Source organism: Thunnus thynnus, chromosome 3, assembly GCF_963924715.1.
Source record: "Thunnus thynnus chromosome 3, fThuThy2.1, whole genome shotgun sequence".
Classification (NCBI taxonomy): domain Eukaryota; kingdom Metazoa; phylum Chordata; class Actinopteri; order Scombriformes; family Scombridae; genus Thunnus; species Thunnus thynnus.
In genome coordinates this window covers 30534589-30554781 of record NC_089519.1, presented here as the reverse complement: position 1 = coordinate 30554781, position 20193 = coordinate 30534589, and the positions used below count along the sequence as shown (strand labels likewise).

The window sequence follows — 20193 nt, the reverse complement described above, 5'->3', positions numbered from 1 at the left end:
TTTAAGGCAAAGCTTAAGTAGTAAAAATATTCTTGAAAATGTTTAACTTGAAATTTTGTAACATGAAAAGGAGCCAAATGTTGCCACTCACCCACTGAGACTTCAGGAGCTCTGAGATTCTTGAGGCCTTTGATAGCACAGGAGTATCTGACTGCTTCCTCGCCGCTGACCAGCTGTTGGTACCAGGGAGACCAGTCCTGATAGAGTAACTCTCCGTTCTTGTACCAGATGTAGGCTGCAGGGTTTTCAGTCAGAGGACAACTGGTTTTGCATATCAGTGATACTGTCTGTCCCTCTGTGGCAGGAATCACCTTCACTTGCAGGTCTGAGATGATGGTGAATAATGTAAGAATTCATATTCTGATTTCAGTCTTAAAGTAATACATTAGTGAAAACCACCGTACCTGAAACATAGAGCTCAGTTCTATTGTGCCAGCAGAGTTCTGGTGTCTCTGTAGTCTTGCTGCAGCAGTAAGACTTTGCATCACTCTCTCTCAGATCTTTGATAATTAGAGTGTAGTTACTTTCTTCAGACATGTTGTACGTTACACGATTTCCATCTGTAGAGAGCTCATTCAGAACATACTCTGAGCCATTCCGGTGTACAGTGAACCATTTCATGCTTGAAGTGGGATGTTGAGCTGAGCAGGGCAGATCCACTGATGAATTTTTTGAGGCACAGATGCTGTTTGCTCGTCCCTGAACCCCTTTAAAAGAAGCTTTCATTAGCAAACATTGACAGTTGGAATGCATTACATCCTTTGTTTTCTGTAAATCAATTTGCAAGTCATTATTCATTTTTTCTTTGATCAGTTCAGCCAATAGTTAGAATTCACTCAGTAAAACACACTTAATGTGTAACATTTCATGTACTATTGACAGTTAATTAGTATTAACTGTGATAAATTCATACCTGAGATGTACAGGATGAAACCCATGAACACACATCCAGCTTCTGCCAACAACATGGCTGTTGTAGTCTCTGATCTTCTACACAGAAAGGAGATTGCATAAAAATATTTGCTGCATTCATGAAACTTTATCCAAAAAGTTAAAATTGTAACCCAACTGGTCAATACAGTATCAACAGCTGTGTCCTTGCAGAGTTTAAATTGAGGAGTTGACTGTTCTTCAGTGTTAGAGTGGTTGCATGTAGGTGTGACATAAAAATTATTCTCCCTCCCTCGTTATGTGGTTATTTTTCTCAGTAAAAGGAAACCGCAAGTAAAGCATCCATGTCCTGGAGTTAGGTTGTATTTGCATCAGGAAAAAACTTTAACTTTTAACTGCACACTTCATCACATATATGTTTTTGTCATAGTTATCATTGTTTATTTGTGAAATTCCTACTTAGAGTATTGGCCCCTCATGCAACATGAAACATAAATTGCATTATCTGTTCATCAACATGTCGTTAGAGTGAGAGCTGTGGGTATCAGGCAATCAGAAGAAAATGTTATCTGTGGTTGGTTCATGAAAAAAACTTGAGCGAAGAGGAAATCCGCAGATAAGATATTTTAGTATGCCACAGAACATATTCATGGGGACGATCTGCTGTTGATATGGTCAGTGTAAAATGAACAGTGCTGTGATATTAAGTGAAACTGCTTAATAAAAAAAAGTAAATATTTCATACATAATTTCCAGTAGACTGTAGGATAAATTATTGATATTTCTTGCTTTATGTCATTAAAACCTCCCTTTACTTGATTAAATAGACAGATCACTTGCTGGAAAGTCATTGATTTCTCATTTCTCTGGAAACATCAAATTCCTCCTAATCTATCCACTGACGTTATTTTCTGAATACATTTGAGCTAAGAAAAGGTGTATAGGTTTATAGTAATATGTACACTGCGTGGTTTTTAAGGTGTGGGTGTTTAGGAGGCAGTGAGTCACACTATCAAAACATTTGAGTGACTGGACTCAATTCTCAAGTAGTTGTTTCAGGACTTAAATGTCATGTGAGATTGAAATGAAGACAGAGAGAGAAAGCGTGGTTTGATGCAAACAGTGAATTTCCTTTTTTTTTATTACACAAACTAAACACATTACTCAACAACATTACACTGATAATGTAAGCACAAATGTTTGGGTTCCAATCATCCCCTCTGACAGATAGGTAGTCTGTGTAAATGTAGAAGTTCTTCATACCACTGTTAAAGTGATTATGATCCATATATGCATATGATATGATGTGATGCATCATTTGATAAAAAATCCGAAGTTAAAAAACAGACCAACACCGTGGTTGGTGTTGGTCATTCTACTGCTCAGAATGCAAAAATGAGAATTGAATCAAGATGAAGAAAGTGATTATTAATTTTGTCTTTATGTATTTTGCTTCCAGTTTTTTCCAAAGTTTTGTTGGTGCAGCTGAAGACTTGCTGTCTATTAAAACTTAGTTTTTTAGATTATAACATTTATTTTATTGACAGGCTCCATAGAGTGCCCCACTTTTTATATAATATATATATATATTTACCTCATGTTAAAACAAGGACAGAACTTGGAGAATGCGTGTATTGTTTATTATTTGTTTTATATGTGTCTCTATTTCTGTCATGTGCTGTGTCAATAATATTTTATTTAAGGGATGAAAATGTGAGTGTGAAGTTCAGTGAAGTGTGCAGACTTCCTTTTCTCTAAACACAAAATACCCCTGCTGTCTAGAATACTGGAGATGACATCTCTTTTTCACTGGGAGGGGTAAAAAAAGACACCAAAATTAAATCGGTATTTGGATTTTCCCACTAAAAACCTCATCGTCTGACTAGATTAAATGTTATATTTTATTACATTGTATTTTTCTACAATGTACTCTTTTCAATTCTGCTTCAACTACTTTACTTATTAAGTATTAAAGTTAAAAATATCTCCCAAAATCTCTTGAGGTACAACACTTCCTGAACTCTCAGCGTAAACTTCAAACCAACAAATCTTTAAGTCTTTAAACCAACAAATCTTTGGACATTATCCATTCATTCAACAGATGTGAGCTGCGAAACCAGCACTTAAGTACATCAGGTGACACACCTGCATATATATAGACAGAACAAAATAAAATGCATGCAACATATAACATGCAAAAGAAATTTCTGACTTCTCATTCTGCTCTTTTGCATTTGTCCAGCTGATGGCGCCATCATTACTGTACAAAACATGAGCTGAGCAGTTTGAGCTGAGGCATTTGGTTACCTTTTCTCAACACCCATTCAGGTTGTGAATAATATTGTCCAGTGTTGGGAAATATGTGTTAAGATGAGGGATCTCCAATTTTTTTTTTTTTTTTTTTTTTTTTTTTAAAGTAAGCTAAAATGGAATTGACTCATGATACATGATAGAGATGTAAAGCAACTTTGTACATGAGAGCAATATTATGAGGAGCACTGCAGTGAGCAGGTATCAAACACACAACCAAAGAACAGTGTTCTAAACCACTGAGCCAACAGACATTCCCAGTGATGAGAGGAAAAAATCTCCATTCTGATAATGAAAATGTATTTGTCTCAAACTAGAGCTTGAAGCCCAGAGATTTGTACATCATTAGTGAAAGCAAGACTAGTTTAACATTAGAATGAATGATATGTGTAAAAAGTGTTTGAAGTAAGAGAGAATCTGTAAGTTTAAGAAACTGCAGTGAGAGGAGACACACATCCTGCAGACTGTATTGCAGTCAATGAGAACATGACAGCAACTCTCTATCAATTAAGGTTCAGATCTCAAAAACTATAAGTCCTATGTGAAATGTATTTACATTTTGAGAGAGAGGAGGCTTGTGGCAACATACTGAGGCAAGATATGAGCGTGAGGAGATAAAATTGTGGGAGTGACAGCAGTTTAGAAAAACATTTCTGGTCTAAAATGATCTGTGCTCTCCACTGTGCCTGATCAGATGACACACTGGTGAGACCTGCAAAAGTCTGAAACACCCCTGACTTTGGGCTTAAATTGCTGAAAACTACAAAAGATATCACTAAACAATCTGATAACTTTGAAAGTTCAAAGTCTTGTGAAGCCATTCCGGTGTACAGTGAACCATTTCACTCTTGAAGTGGGATGTTGAGCTGAGCAGGGCAGATCCACTGATGAACCTTTTAAGGCACAGATGCTTTTGGCTTGTACCTGAACCCCTTTAACAGAAGAATTGATTCATAATTATAACATTCTTCTAGTACTAATCACTAAATATTGATAGTATGAAATATTGTAAATGAAGGACATTTGATGTATAATCTGCAGTTTTCTTCAAGTTGTGCACATTTTAACTCCTATAATCAAGTAAAACATTATCTTTTCTACAGATTACAGTTAATAATCTCATATTGTATATATCATATTTACGGTCATTTATAAGAATAGATAAACAATTATTCATACCTGAGATGCACAGAATGAAAGCCATAAACACACAGCCAGCTTCTGCCAACAACATGGCTGTTGTAGTCCCTCCGCTTCTAAACATAAAGTTGATTATTTTTTTAATGGCCTTACCACACCTGCTGTGTTCATGAAAGCTCATAAAATATCAAATCTATAAATAAATGGTCAAAATCAACAGCAGTCCTCTTACAGAGTAAAGACTTAAGAGGACAGAATGGACTGTTGGTCATTGTGAGAGTTGCGGGCAGATGTACAGCATGAAACTCTGACACCTAAAATTCACTTCCTTCCTCATTGTTATTCTTAGTCAAACCTCTATTAGAGAATCTACCTTACATAGTTCAGTATTTATTTGATGTCATAATTTGATAAGGAAAACTTTGACTTTAATTTATAGATGTCATTGTATTCTTACTCTGTATCTCATCACAATTATTATTTTTATTTTCAGTTTTTATGGTGTATTGGTTCATCATGCCAGATATTTTAGTGTTGAACTGCATTATATTTTCATTGAAAAGTTGTAAAAACTACTGAAGTGAGAACAGAGAGATGTGAAGCTGTCTATGGACGGTGATGGTGGTTTCTGTGGTGGAAACTGCAGAAGTTTATGGTAACTTAAAACACTGCAGAGCATGCAGAATAGGACTAATAATAGTATAATATGTTTTACATGAGGGACATCTGAAGAAAGCTTGAGAGCATTTTTGTTTTTTTATTCTTCCTTTTTGTTTTCTGTAAATCAATCCGCAATTTTCTACAAATTTGTACAGTTTACTGTAAATGTTCATTACATCAGAGAGGATAAACATTTATACCTGAGATGATGGGGCTGAAACCAGTAAACACACATCCAACTTCTGCCAACAACATGGTTGTTTTAGTCCCTCGCTTCTAATCAGTGGACCTTTTTCACAGCAAACACTTTGATTGACAAAGCAGAAAAAATACAGGTGTAAATAATAACATTAATGTTGGCACCAATACTGCGTCTATAAGTTGATTGTATAACAATGTTTGTATCTGCTACATCATAACTGCTGACCTTACTGAAGAGTCTAAATTAAGAGCAGGTTTATAGAGAAATGACTGAAGCCAGAATGGACTGTTGGTCAGTGTGAGGGCAGCTGGCAGACATGCTGCATGTAGCTCTGATACCAAAAATAAACCTCCTTCCTCATTATAATTCTTAGTAAAACCACAGATAAACAATCTATGTAGTGCAGCAGTTGTTTAGTTATTTGATGTCATATTTTGACATGGAAAACATTTATATTTACTTTATTGTACTTCAATAGCATCAAATTTTCATCAGAAAAAGGTGTCAAAGTTGTCAGCGTTGGTCAGAGAGGTGTGAGGCTGTCTGTGTTTGTTTCATGGTGAAAAAAAAAACACTTGTGAAGAGGAAGCTGCAGACATAGTTTTTATGTTCACATTATACACTGCAGAACATGCAGAGTAGAACATGTTTCTGAGAGCAAAATAAGTTTTACAAAAGTTTTTTTTACAATTATAGCTGCAAATCAAACAGAAAGCAAAGTAATACAACATGAAGCACATCAGAAAAAAACACAAAATGCTTCAATAAGCTTACATGGCATTGCATTGTGGTCTGGCAATGCCATTGGTTAATATACTATAAGTATCCTGTTCTCAATGATGCAACATGTCCATCAACAATCCACAACAAATCTAAAAATCTGCACAAAGCAAGACAGCATGAGAAAATGTGGTCCAAATATATACATCATACTTCATCTCATTTAAATGTTCTGTGTGTTCCACTGATGAGGGACAAAAGCCAAAACACATATGTATCACAATAATTATTCTCTATATGACAAGTTTTGTCTTATTTCTAGCAAATGTGAAAAAGTCTTCAGATACACTCGATCTGCTGTCTAAAAGTGTTCAGTACTTTTGGGTAACTGCTGTTAAACATGGAGTGGAGTGTAATGGTGCCAGAGATTAGAAACCTTGAAATGTGACATTGAAGTCTGGCATATATCAGGCAGAAAGGTTTCCCACTGCGAAACATCTCACCAAGATTTATTAACATCAGACCTGTGGTGTGTCAGATACACCCCAACACTATATGTGTATTGAAGGGTTGTTGAAAATAGTACTGTTCAAGATGAGCAAGGTCACTAAGTGGATCTTGAATCAGTTGTAATCATTGATCACTTTGGGGTCCTGTTGGGTCTAAAGTTGACAACAGCATAAGCGACGTCGTCCTGTTCTTTAGACTGGTGTGGCTGGACATTGGAGTAGAGAGGATGTGTCTGGGTCTTAGAGAAGTAGACTCTGCTATAGTGAAGATCATCCTGCTGTGTTGGTTGTGCTGAGATGTTTTCATTCACAGGACCAGGGTTTAACTGATGAGAAGACAAGACAAATAATATTAGTTTACATTGTGGGGCACTAAACCTCTAATAAAAAGGAGTAACTGTTGACCTTACAGCCTTAGAGGTATACTTAGTTTGTCCAAAATATGTTTATTTTCTTTTACAGATAGATTTTAGGCAAGAGTAATCTTCATGATATCAATGATAAATGATTAATGAATGAATGAATGAATGATTAATCCATATCCAATGATTTACAAATGGCTGATTTGTGTTGGAAGACTAATGTAGCTGTGTAATGCGGACTGCAGTAGAAGACATTTTAGCTCTACAGCACATCTATGTTGCAAAATTTGGACCCATAAAACTAATGGTACTGTACAATGTAGTTCTGTGTTGTTTTGTGTAACTTGAAGGATCATCCCATCTGAGGGGAAACAGGACAGACGAAGGTGATGTTTTTCCAATGCAGCAGAATTTAAAATATTCTGTTCTTTGAGAAGGAACCGCAAATCCTGCACACGCAGGTAAAAAATCCTACTTTCTTACTTGAAAGTCTATGAAGGCCCGACGTGTTTTTAATTAAAAACTGAGTTTTAGATCTTAGTGACCTGTCATTAAAGCCAAACTGAAATTTGAATTCTCTCCATATTTTGTGAAAGGAAATATAAACAATCATGAAACTGCAGATATTGTGCATAATTCTCAGTGTTTAAAAAGAAGATCAAACAATTTTTGGACATATTTGTGGAAACAGTGTCTCAGCTTCAGGCCTGTGGGTGGGTGTTTCCCTTTGTAGCAATGGACTGACATTTGAATGCTGTCATTGCAAGGAGACACGCTGTCAGCTCGCTGCTGCTCAACTGACTAGAGCACGTCATACTCTGTATAACCTCTGATGTTGCTGATAAAGGGAAAAAACATCTTGTATCAGGACATCTTGTATCAGGACGTGTTTCCCCTTATCAACAAGTTCACATAGTGTTGGTTAAGTCCTCTTAGTGATTAAAGACATCTGTCTATTTACAATATTCAGTATTTGGGAGGACCCATCATGCTGTGAAGTTTGTATTTCACCCAGAAACTGGAAACTAGAAAGCTGGACTAACTAGCTTCCACTCAGAAAGTGAGAGCTATGTAAACTAGCTTGTTAATGTTAGCACTGATTCCCACAAGACGTCATTTTTGTTCACGTTATTCAACTCCTGCTGAGTCATTCTGCACACTCAGTGCTGTGTTTGTCCCACATTATTAAAAAGAGGAGGTCTAGTTAGCGTTAGATGTCTCTCTTTCACAGGTCCATATACAGTATGGTGATGGAAAATGACCAGACTGTCAAAACCATAAGTTGAAACTAACAGCAATGGGTCCTTTGATGTCAGCAGCCCCCCATGAATTTAATCAGGACACTGAGTAACGTACTGTAAGCAGTGTTCAAATCACAGATGGGACCAAGTAACAGCTAACAATGACTAGCAAGGACTAACAATGTATGAACCATTTTAGTGGCTGCTCACACAGATGTCGCACCAATCAAATTACCAAACCATCGTTGTCAGCTGGAGAACACTAATGTGGGAAGAGCTATTGAGGCACAATTGAATTGAATTTCTTCTTTTTGGTATTTACAGTACACAAGTATATAAGTCAAAACAAATACCAAGGACATATATACAGAGTTCTCTGTGAAAATTAATTTTAATGTAATTTCGACGAAAATTAAACGTTGTGCAAAATGTTTTTGAAATTTCTGTTCTTTACCTGCTCCATGTTGACTGTTGCTTCGGTACCTGAAGTCCTTCTTTTTCTAGATAGTGAAACAAATGAATATATATACATGAATAAGTGATTTCAGGTTAGAAATTAAATGTAATTTCTTGCAACAGAGCAGGGTTTTGCTTACCTCCTAATCCACAAGAAGACAAAAAGAGGTGTTATAACTAGGAGAGCAACAACAGCTCCTGCAGCTGCAGCTGATGTGCATTTACTATTAACAGTAAGAGTCCCTTCACTGGAGTTGAAGTTCTTGTGAGATGTCACAGCACAGGAGTAGTTTTCTGCATGATGACTGCTGACTGAGTCTAGTACCAGTTGGTTGCTTTTGTTGTACGGCAGGTTCACAAGTTGTTTGTTCAAATACCAAATGTAGGTTGTGTTGTCAGTCAGAGGACAACTGGTCATGCAGGTCAGTGTGACTCTTTGGCCCTCTGCCACCACAGCAGGATGCAACTTCACTCTCAGGCCTGAAAAATGGTTAAATTGGTCAGTAAATGTAAAAAAAGACATCCATAAGTCATCAAACCTAAATAATAAGTCCTTATTCCTAAATGACCAAATTCCTCACTTGTCAAACCTGTAACATGTGTTCCATAAGTGACTCGTATGAGTGTTTTCTGTTCTACCACCCTGAGGTTCAAGGTCTGATTAAATGTAGGCAATTAAGGCTACTTTGTTGGAGGAAAGATCTCCTTAAAATAATCTAATGCTGATTGGGACACAAACACTGATTTTTGTTGCCAGTCACCTGCTTTGTATGACCAACCATCCACCCTACAATAAGACTTTCTGCAGTTTTGCTACTTTTGTTCCACCTTTATGCTAATGAGAGAGAACAGTTGAAAGAAATTACTATATTATTGTATTAATATTTTGATGATCGTTAATCCAGTGTAGAAGTGTGATCAACTGATCGATTTTGTCTTTAAAGATGCTTTGAACCTTGTTAATGTAGGCAAAGTAATGTCTAGTTTGTTAGGAAAGAAGAAATAGAAAAGTTTATCTGAAGTGAATGATACACGTTGACCTCGATTCTAAGAAGTGATAGTTAGAAAAGGGAACTAAATGCAAACTGGAAATTGTACAAGACAGGCATGACACAACATATAGAATTATTATTGATTATCTTACAGGAAACAGGTGTCTGCAGACAGAGGAGTATGACTACGCACAAAGTGTGTCTGTTAACAGTTGTGTTGAGCAGAGGCTGAAAGTATAAAGTGTTTGTGTGAGCTATTCAAGGTGTTCCTCTTGCTGCAGAGCTCAGGGAGCCCGTATGCATACGCTTTACTGATTTATTAAAGACAGTTGGACTGCAAGAAAAATACTGTGTCTCTGGTATTTAATTACCTTAATCACCTAACTAGACAAATTGATATTTCAGCTGCAGCTTTTGTTTATTTTTCCAATATGGAAAAATAAACAAAAAGCATTTACAAAGCATTTAAATGTAAGAATTACCTGTGACAACCAAAGTCACTCCAGGAAAATCCGACTGTTTCCGTCCTCCATGATGTTGTCCCAATCTGAATGTGTATTTTGCAGAGTCGTTCTTCTTCAGATGTTTGATTCTCAGGATGTGTTGGTTATTCACACTGTCATGATACTCTACACGACCTGGAAGCTCAGTCACCTTTTCAACTTCCTCCTCACCACCTGCTGTTATTTTATACCATAATTTAGAATTGGGCCTCTGGTTGTTAGGATACGAGTAATGACTTGAAATGTTCACTGAAGAGCCTTCCAGAGCACAGATCCTCCTCCTGACATAATTCACACTTGAGAAGTTCTTATCCTCAACACCTGAAATAGACAGAACAGACTGAATAGACTTACAGTAGTTTTTAGGTTAAATGTCCGAATGACTATTCATTCAGTTTCCACCATTGTTATTCTTTTGCAATGTCTTTAAATATCTTCAATCAATTATTTTATCCAATTTGGAAAATGTAAAAAGAAAAAAACAGATCAAGCTTTTGTTTTTCCTGTTTTCTGTGGCCATCAAGAATAGAAAAATAGTGTATATCAGTGTTCAATGTACAGTATATGTTGAATACATGTATATATGTTATAGTATGTATAGTTTCTTTTCTTCATTAGAACTTCAACTTCAGAACTTTTTCATTTTGGTGAGTTGTCCTTATGGGCCCTTTTGGGTTTTTTAAAATCTCACCAGCACAATCTATTTTTACTCCTTTAATGCATTATGTTTTTTTCATTCTTGTTATTTTTGCAAATAAACAACACATAAAATCTTGAGGTGGACCACAAACCCTATCAAAAAATAAGTCATATATTATAAAACAATTTTATTTCCGTTTTGAAGGTTTGTGCATTTTTCCGCTGTGAGCATGTGCAGTAAGTTGTAACTGTTGACAAGAGCACACTCCTCGCAGGCACCTTTGTTCATTCAGAGTCACAAACAGTCTAAGGCAATTTGTAAATTCAGTTAAATTTTCTGTTCTTTACAGTTGAGTGTTGTAGAAAGAAATGGTTTCATCAATTTATAGCTGTAGTCCAATTTGTAGTTTTATGAATAGCTTTATGATGAGAAAATGCTCCTGTTTCCCCTCATTGACTCTTTGATCACACATGGTCGCACAGGGACATCTAGTGTCCACAAGTTGTGAAAGCAACTTTTTAATATCTGCAAGATCATTATTGCATCACAGAGTAGAGTGACCAACCCTACTTTCCAGAGCAACTTTTGGTTTATTTGCCTATTTGTGACACCCAGAGACCCTCATCAGCATAGTGATTGGGGATTTTTCAGGAAGTGAATAATGCATGAGTAGTGTCACTACGTCTCATGCAATCATCATACATACTAAGCCTACTGTAGGCTAAATAGTAAGTCAGGATATTTGTGGTTAGTGTAATAATGTGTATATGTTCATGACACAATCTCTAAAATGAAACGGTTAAGTATTTTTAAATTTCTAATGTGTAATTATTGTGTAATTATTATGTGTTGTCATTATACAGACTGTGATTTACAGCTTCACAAGCGAGTCATATCAACTCAAACACTAATCAGCAGTTCATGTTGTCTTTAATAAGACACACTGGTTACCAGCAGATCACCTCCATCACTGACTAAATCATAAGTCAGATAATGGATTAATAACACTACAAAGAAAATGAAAATCAGGTTGAATTGACAACTCTGAAATATATTTCATGTTGCCCAATAAGCATACAAACTAAAGACAAATGTACCATCCTATAATATAACAGTAATAACAGACTGTAAGTTGGTTTATACTCACAGACTTCAGCAGAGTGCAGATCCTCGTGGTCTTTGACAGCACAGGAGAAGATATCAGCAGAGGAGTTGGGAACTGAAAGCTGCTGTGTCTTCTCAGACATTAATTGGCTGTTCTTGTACCATCTATAGGCACGTTGGATGTCAGTCAGTGGACAGCTGGTGTTACAGGTCAGTCTAGTATGATTCACCTCAGCAGTCCTTTGTAGACCTACTTCTGTTAGGAGATGTTAAAAACATTTTTCAACACTTTATGTGTCATGTTGAATTAAATAAAAATAATATCGTCATTTCAAAAGTATTAAAGTGTGGTTAGTGCAGAAAAGAAGAATGTGTGGAACTGTAGTAAACATGTCAGTAACAGTAAAAACAGAAAATAAAGAAGGCAAAGATATGAAATGAAAATATTGATATGAAAATAAATGATTCATGGTCAATTAGATGTCTGTTCTCAAAATATTGTTTTAAAGGTGACCTACTTCTGTTAGGCGATTTTAAATACATTTTTCAACAGTTTATGTGTGAATTAAATAAAAATTATTTAATATATTTATATATTGATTAAAAAGTTATTGAAGTGTGGTTAGTGCAAAAAACAATAATGTGTAGAACTGCAGTAAGCATGTCAGTAACATAGTAAAATTAGAAAAGAAAGAAAGCAAATATATGACAATTAGATGTCTGTTCTTAAAATATTGTTTTAAAGGTGTTCTAGGTGTGGGGGGTGGGAGTGGTGTTTGTGTAAATGTTTGTGGATGTTTGGAGAAAGTTAACCTCTGGGATATGTGATGGAGCAGGACTCATTCACTGATGTCCGCTTTTTAGAACACATTCTTCCTTTAGCGTAGGTCACAGTAAAGCAGGTCGATGTGACAGAATCTGAACAAAAACAAATGGCATTTAGTAATTTAACTGGTGAACACTTAGTTACAGTATTTCATAGGCTTTATAATTTAAGGCAAAGCTTAAATAATAAAAATATTCTCGAAAGTGTTTAACTTGAAGTTTTGTAAGATGAAAAGGAGCCAAATGTTGTCACTCACCCACTGAGACTTCAGGAGCTCTGAGATGCTCGTAGTCTTTGATAGCACAGGAGTATCTGACTGCTTCCTCACTGCTGACCAGCTGGTGGTACCAGGGAGACCAGTCCTGATAGAGTAACTCTCCGTTCTTGTACCAGATGTAGGCTGCAGGGTTTTCAGTCGGAGGACAACTGGTTTTGCATATCAGTGATACTGTCTGTCCCTCTGTGGCAGGAATCACCTTCACCTGCAGGTCTGAGATGATGGTGAATAATGTAAGAATTCATATTCTGATTTTATTCTTAAAGTAATACATTAGTGAAAACCACTGTACCTGAAACACGGAGCTTAGTTCTGTGTTGCCAGCAGAGTTCTGGTGTCTCTGTAGTGTTGCTGCAGCAGTAAGACTTTGCATCACTCTCTCTCAGATCTTTGATCGTTAGAATGTAGTTACTTTCTTCAGACATGTTGTACGTTACACGATTTCCATCTGTAGAGAGCTCATTCAGAACATACTCTGAGCCATTCCGGTGTACAGTGAACCATTTCATGCTTGAAGTGGGATGTTGAGCTGAGCAGGGCAGATCCACTGATGAATTTTTTAAGGCACAGATGCTGTTTGCTCGTCCCTGAACCCCTTTAAAAGAAGCTTTCATTAGCAAACATTGACAGTTGGAAGGCATTACAACCTTTGTTTTCTGTAAATCAATTTGCAAGTCATTATTCATTTTTTCTTTGATCAGTTCAGCCAATAGTTAGAATTCACTCAGTAAAACACACTTAATGTGTAACATTTCATGTACTATTGACAGTTAATTAGTATTAACTGTGATAAATTCATACCTGAGATGTACAGGATGAAACCCATGAACACACATCCAGCTTCTGCCAACAACATGGCTGTTGTAGTCTCTGATCTTCTACACAGAAAGGAGATTGCATAAAAATATTTGCTGCATTCATTAAACTTTATCCAAAAAGTTAAAATTGTAACCCAACTGGTCAATACAGTATCAACAGCTGTGTCCTTGCAGAGTTTAAATTGAGGAGTTGACTGTTCTTCAGTGTTAGAGTGGTTGCATGTAGGTGTGACATAAAAATTATTCTCCCTCCCTCGTTATGTGGTTATTTTTCTCAGTAAAAGGAAACCGCAAGTAAAGCATCCATGTCCTGGAGTTAGGTTGTATTTGCATCAGGAAAAAACTTTAACTTTTAACTGCACACTTCATCACATATATGTTTTTGTCATAGTTATCATTGTTTATTTGTGAAATTCCTACTCAGAGTATTGGCCCCTCATGCAACACGTAACATAAATTGCATTATCTGTTCATCAACATGTCGTTAGAGTGAGAGCTGTGGGTATCAGGCAATCAGAAGAACATGTTATCTGTGGTTGGTTCATGAAAAAAAACTTGAGCGAAGAGGAAATCCGCAGATAAGATATTTTAGTATGCCACAGAACATATTCATGGGAACGATCTGCTGTTGATATGGTCAGTGTAAAATGAACAGTGCTGTGATATTAAGTGAAACTGCTTAATAAAAAAAGCAAATATTTCATACATAATTTCCAGTAGACTGTAGGATAAATTATTGATATTTCTTGCTTTATGTCATTTTAAAACCTCCCTTTACTTGATTGAATAGATAGATCACTTGCTGGAAAGTCATTGATTTCTCATTTCTCTGGAAACATCAAATTCCTCCTAATCTATCCACTGACGTTATTTTCTGAATACATTTGACCTAAGAAAAGGTGTATAGGTTTATAGTAATATGTACACTGCCTGGTTTTTAAGGTGTGGGTGTTTAGGAGGCAGTGAGTCACACTATCAAAACATTTGAGCGACTGGACTCAATTCTCAAGTAGTTGTTTCAGGACTTAAATGTCATGTGAGATTGAAATGAAGACAGAGAGAGAAAGCGTGGTTTGATGCAAACAGTGAATTTCCTTTTTTTTTTATTACACAAACTAAACACATTACTCAACAACATTACACTGATAGTGTAAGCACAAATGTTTGGGTTCCAATCATCCCCTCTGACAGATAGGTAGTCTGTGTAAATGTAGAAGTTCTTCATACCACTGTTAAAGTGATTATGATCCATATATGCATATGATATGATGTGATGCATCATTTGATAAAAAATCTGAAGTTAAAAAACAGACCAAGACCGTGGTTGGTCTGTTTATAATATATATATATATATATATATATATATATATATATATATATATATATATATATATATCTCACGTTAAAACAAGGACAGAACTTGGAGAATGCGTGTATTATTTATTATTTGTTTTATATGTGTCTCTATTTCTGTCATGTGCTGTGTCAATAATGTTTTATTTAAGGAATGCAAATGTGAGTGTGAAGCTCAGTGAAGTGTGCAGACTTCCTTTTCTCTAAACACAAAATACCCCTGCTGTCTAGAATACTGGGGATGACGTCTCTTTTTCACTGGGAGGGGTAAAAAAAAGACACCAAAATTTAATCGATATTTGGATTTTCCCACTAAAAAACTCATCGTCTGACCAGATTGTTAAATTTTATTACATTGTATTTTTCTAAAATTTGCTCTTTTCAATTTCTGCTTCAACTACTTTACTTATTAAGTATGAACGTTAAAAATATCTCCCAAAATCACTTGAGGTGATTTTGGGAGAAAAGAAATTTGCAAAAGAAATTTCTGACTTCTCATTCTGCTCTTTTGCATTTGTCCAGCTGATGGCGCCATCATTACTGTACAAAACATGAGCTGAGCAGTTTGAGCTGAGGCATTTGGTTACCTTTTCTCAACACCCATTCAGGTTGTGAATAATATTGTCCAGTGTTGGGAAATATGTGTTAAGATGAGGGATCTCCACTTTTTTAATCAAATGAAGGAAAACTGTATGTAACGGGGGACTATATTAGCCTCACAGTTTATAATGCCCCCGTTAAGTTTCCTTTATATCGCTGATAGTAGTGACAGCTGCGTTGTGTTGTGATGATGATGATGGTGGACTAACGGCTGACAGTTAGTAACATCAGTTGACTCCGACGAAGACACCCAGACAGCTCCGATGTCGATTCAATGATGTCTGTTTATTGCTTACAAGCACTTCGGGATGTGGGGGATACAAGCCCGGTCTCAGTAAAACTATTGTGAATAAAATCATAATCAAAGGAAACTTACAGCACTAATAAATTATTTCTGTGACGAAGCTTAATAACCGTTAAATAACAAATTACAGGGCCAACGGTCCAACCTTGACCAGGATCAAAAACTCACTATATTACTGATTACACAAACACACTATTGATACAAATGAATCAGTTCACATAGATAATCACTCTGAATAACAATATAATTATAATTAGTAATAAAGTCTATCTCAGGTCAGCGATACATTATTATTTACAGGTTTCCATTTAATAGTCACACACTCACCTGAGGGATACAAGCCCGGTCTGACTTGTTCCCCCAGTGATGGGCTTTATAGCTGCATCGTTACCTTGGATACCATGTAGCCAAGTATTAAATATTAAATATAAGATAAGTGTAAAATAATGAAAATAACACAAATATGTACACCTTACAACTATTAAATAAAGGTAAAATTACTGACAAAATTATATTCTATATTAAAAGATTTTGCTGTTAGACATAGTGACCATTTAAAGCACAACTAATGAATTTAATGTAACATGCAAGAGGCCTATATTACATGTACAAAAATGTAAGATGATCTGCCAGTATATAACAGGTGCAGCATGTGAGAAAGAGTGTATTACAGTTTTGTTAAACACAGTGTTATGAGTAATGTTATGCAGAGACTGCAGGCTGAGCAAGGCTGATGGAAAATCATCTTTATTCTTGAGATGTGTGGGCAAAAAACAAAAAGCTGGCTGAGCTGAGCAAAAAACCGAATACAGGACAAGCACAAAGAAACGGAACCGACTGAACAGAACAGAGCAGTGCAAACTGAGCAGAACAGAAAAGAGGATCTAACAAAGACTGAACAGAAAACCAGGGCTAAAATACAAACTGAACTAATGAGCAAATGGGGAACAGGTGACTACAGACACAAGGGCAGGCTGGGAGATGATAGGCTGAGGGAAAGACAGGAAGCAAGGCAGGGCTGCTGAGACTGATACAAGGCGGGTGTACAGGGCAGGGCTAACGAACTTGATGCAGGGCAGGTGTGGAGGGAAAAAGGAACTGGGGAGAAGTGCAGGAACACAGGAGGGAAACAGAGCAATAGAAAACCAAAATCCAGAAAACACAATACTCTTAATTCAACCTAGCATAGATTGAACTGTCCAAGAATAAACATGGATATAAACCCAAGTGCACAACACTGTAAGCAAACCGATAATGCAAGACAGTCCTTTAATCTTACAATCCAAATCATATAAAGAAGCAAAACAAAATGACCAACAGAAGTCTAACACAGGAAACCAAGAGAACAAAACACAAAGAGTCCAAAAGCCATCAGTCCATGACACACAGTATATTCTTTTCCTTTTGACGAGCAAAGTCATTAAAAAGAGTTTGAATCATTTTTTATGACAACAGAGCTCACTCAGGGATTCTGTTTTATCTAAAGTTGACAACAGCATAGGTGACATGCTCTTGTTCTTGGTGCTGATGTGGCTGGACGGTGGTGGAGAGTGGATCTGTGTCTTTCTGTAGGAAGTGAACTCTTTCATAGTGAAGATCATCCTGCTCTGCTGGTTGAGCTGATATATCATCATACACAGGACCAGGGTTTAGCTGATAAAGAGACAAGAGAAAAAATATTTGTTTATATTACAGTACATTGCACTTAAAGGTTTTCCTCCTCCTATGCTTTTTAATGTAACAGTTTTTTAATTCCAATCTTTACCTGCTCAATGTTGTCTGATGTTTCAGTTCTAGGAAACTGAGTAGAAGTCCTCTTTCTTCAGGTTAGTGAAATAAATTAAGATATACAGTGAATGAATAAGTGATTCGATTGGAGACTGAATGTCATTGCTTTGAAACAAAGCACAGTGTAGGTCACAGTAAAGCAGGTCGATGTGACAGAATCTGGACGAAAAGAATAGTTTTCATTTTTAGATGAACTTAATAATAGTATGTCTCCCTGCTGATATCAGACAGTCTGACTCTGTTGAGCCCTTAAAATATAAACTTAAAACTCATCTTTTTGCCTTAACCTTCAATTCAACCAATCAACAAATTTCTATGAAGAACAATCTCCAGGCTTAAACTAAATAATCTTTAAATACACTGCAAATGTTGTCCATCAGGAGTAAACAATGAACTACTTTGCTAAAGTTAATAATTACACATTACTATTTCAATACAGTAATTAAACCAGTGTCTAGTGATTTTGAAATTTTGAAAGTACATTAAATGCAATTTAAACATCTTTACAGTTACAGCCACTTTTTTTTTTTTTTTTTTTTTTTAGATTAGATTTAGATTCAACTTTACTGTCATTGAACAAGCACAAGTACTTAACACCAAGATGCAGTTGGCATCTGACCAAAAGTGCAATTTAGGAATAAAGTGCTGATGTTCAGGATATAATAATGTGGAAGAACACGATGTGTGAAACCTGACTGAGTCTCTGGCCGACTCTCAGAAGAGATGTGAAATTGTCATGGACACTGATGTCAGTAGGGGGGTAGGGATGACATGTCAGTCGCCCAACAAGATGACAAGATATCGCCTGTCTTGCCACCTATGAACTGCATTTTACCAATAAGTATTTATATCAAGTGTATGAATTGTCTGAAGTATATTTTATATTTAGATTTTATTCTTATCTTCAGAATGCACTCTTATTGTGTGCTGCCTAAACCAATTCACATTTGACTTAATGATTTATTAAGATGAAAGTTAAAAATATTTGGCTCATCTGGAGCTCAAACACACATATACTGTTGTACAGACAGCTACAAAGTGCTCGGGACCACCTGACTCCTCATTCGGCTCTTTAGCAGTTCATAGTCCATCCTGCAGATGGCGCCATCATTACAGCACACAATCTCAGAGGATATGTGCAGTCAGTGAGACTAATTCTATGCCTCTGAGGCATTTGGCCACCTTTTTCACAACACCATTTCTGCTTGTGTGTGCACAGTAATATTTTCCACTGTTTGCTGGTTGGCTGATGTGACTTTGTCCATGGGAAATGTGTGCTGAGACCGGGGATCTCTCATGTGGAGCCCAGTTGATCCCTCTGCCCTCAGATTATCAAATGGAGAAAATTCAACAGATAATGTGAGAAAATGCTTGGTACCCATAACAGGTGCAGTGTGTGTGTGAGAGTGTGTGTGTGTGTGTCTGTGTGAGTATGTATTTATGTGTGTGTTAACAGATGACAGCCGACCATGGTTGATGCCTAGATGAGCTCAGTGTCCAGCCATAACATAGTGAAGAGAGAGGATGCCTCAGCGAGTGAGACAAGGCCATAGTGTGAGTGTGTGTGTGGGTGTAGAGTCTTTGCTGAAAAAGACAGGTGGGTCATAGTGAAGATGATGTATTTTGTTTAATGCATTATATATATATATATAATAATGAATACAATAACTATAATAATGAGGATATTGTATGAAACTATTTAAAACAAAAGTCAGATTTGTCATAATGAAGACAAAGCAATTTAAGTAAGTGTGTTTAAAGAGACACAATCACTGGCACAACAGTGACATGTTGGTGTAGAAAACAGACCAGAGGAAGTGGCTGAGAATGACAGAAGATGACTAAAAGAACAATGAGCCTCAGTAGAATAAAGCACAGCTCTTAGTGCAGCTTAGCAGCTAAATAGTTGAACCGTCACGTTTGACCTGCTGTAAGCCTGCTACTGTTTTGACATGACTCAAGTGTTTTAGCTGTGGTTAGTCTAGTAAAATCCATTAGCACGCTTGACAACCTTTAACAACACTGATGTGGGACCGACAGCACGAGGCGACTGATTCTACTCAAGCTGACTGCATCTGAACCTGAGGTCAGGCCAGTGGAAATTCATGTCACACTTTATTTTCACAGTCATTCTTCTTGTTATAAACTCAGTCATCATCCAGTTATCAGTGAGACTCACTGACTGACTGACTTTGTCAGCATCTGGGTTAATTTTACTGTTTGGATTAAAGTAAGGAATTTTTTCTTCCGTGCTGGCACATTGCTGTTCTGCTGGTCTTTCAGTAACAGCTTTAGTGGGAATAAAGTATATGAGATGTAGTCAGTGTTCAGAAAGGGGTTATTAATGTGATTATAAGGTAGATGCAGCCAACAGAAGCCAAAGGCAGCTGCGGTTATGTTAACTATAAAATATTCTTATTGGTCTGTTATTTTGAGATCACGACTTAATGATCTTGGTAATTCAAGATATCAAGACAGCTCAAGATCACAAATGAAT

At 36.5% G+C, this 20193-nt stretch overlaps 2 protein-coding genes across 4 annotated transcripts in view; both read right to left on the bottom strand.

Annotated features, from left to right (window-relative positions):
* Window positions 1-1242, bottom strand: part of LOC137180111 (sialoadhesin-like) — a 41292-nt gene extending 40050 nt beyond the window's left edge. For 2 of the 3 annotated variants that reach the window (XM_067585343.1, XM_067585341.1), the window contains exons 1-2: window positions 914-1242; window positions 405-707 (exon numbers count right to left, since the gene is read on the bottom strand). In XM_067585343.1, coding sequence (XP_067441444.1) covers window positions 405-707; window positions 914-968 — 358 coding nt within the window. In that variant the 5' untranslated portion in view covers window positions 969-1242. Of the gene's footprint in view, window positions 1-91; window positions 326-404; window positions 708-913 lie in introns of all 3 variants that reach the window. The other variant, XM_067585345.1, reaches the window with a different exon arrangement.
* Window positions 1243-5345: 4103 nt separating this feature from the next.
* Window positions 5346-13981, bottom strand: LOC137180107 (uncharacterized). Its single transcript, XM_067585331.1, has 9 exons — window positions 13635-13981; window positions 13126-13428; window positions 12813-13046; window positions 12544-12648; window positions 11774-11986; window positions 9966-10307; window positions 8632-8971; window positions 8490-8535; window positions 5346-6758 (listed from the first exon to the last, which is right to left on the bottom strand). Exons 1-9 carry the CDS (start codon window positions 13687-13689, stop codon window positions 6564-6566), a joined length of 1833 nt encoding a protein of 610 aa, XP_067441432.1. The 5' UTR covers window positions 13690-13981; the 3' UTR covers window positions 5346-6563.
* Between the last annotated feature and the right edge of the window lie 6212 nt (window positions 13982-20193).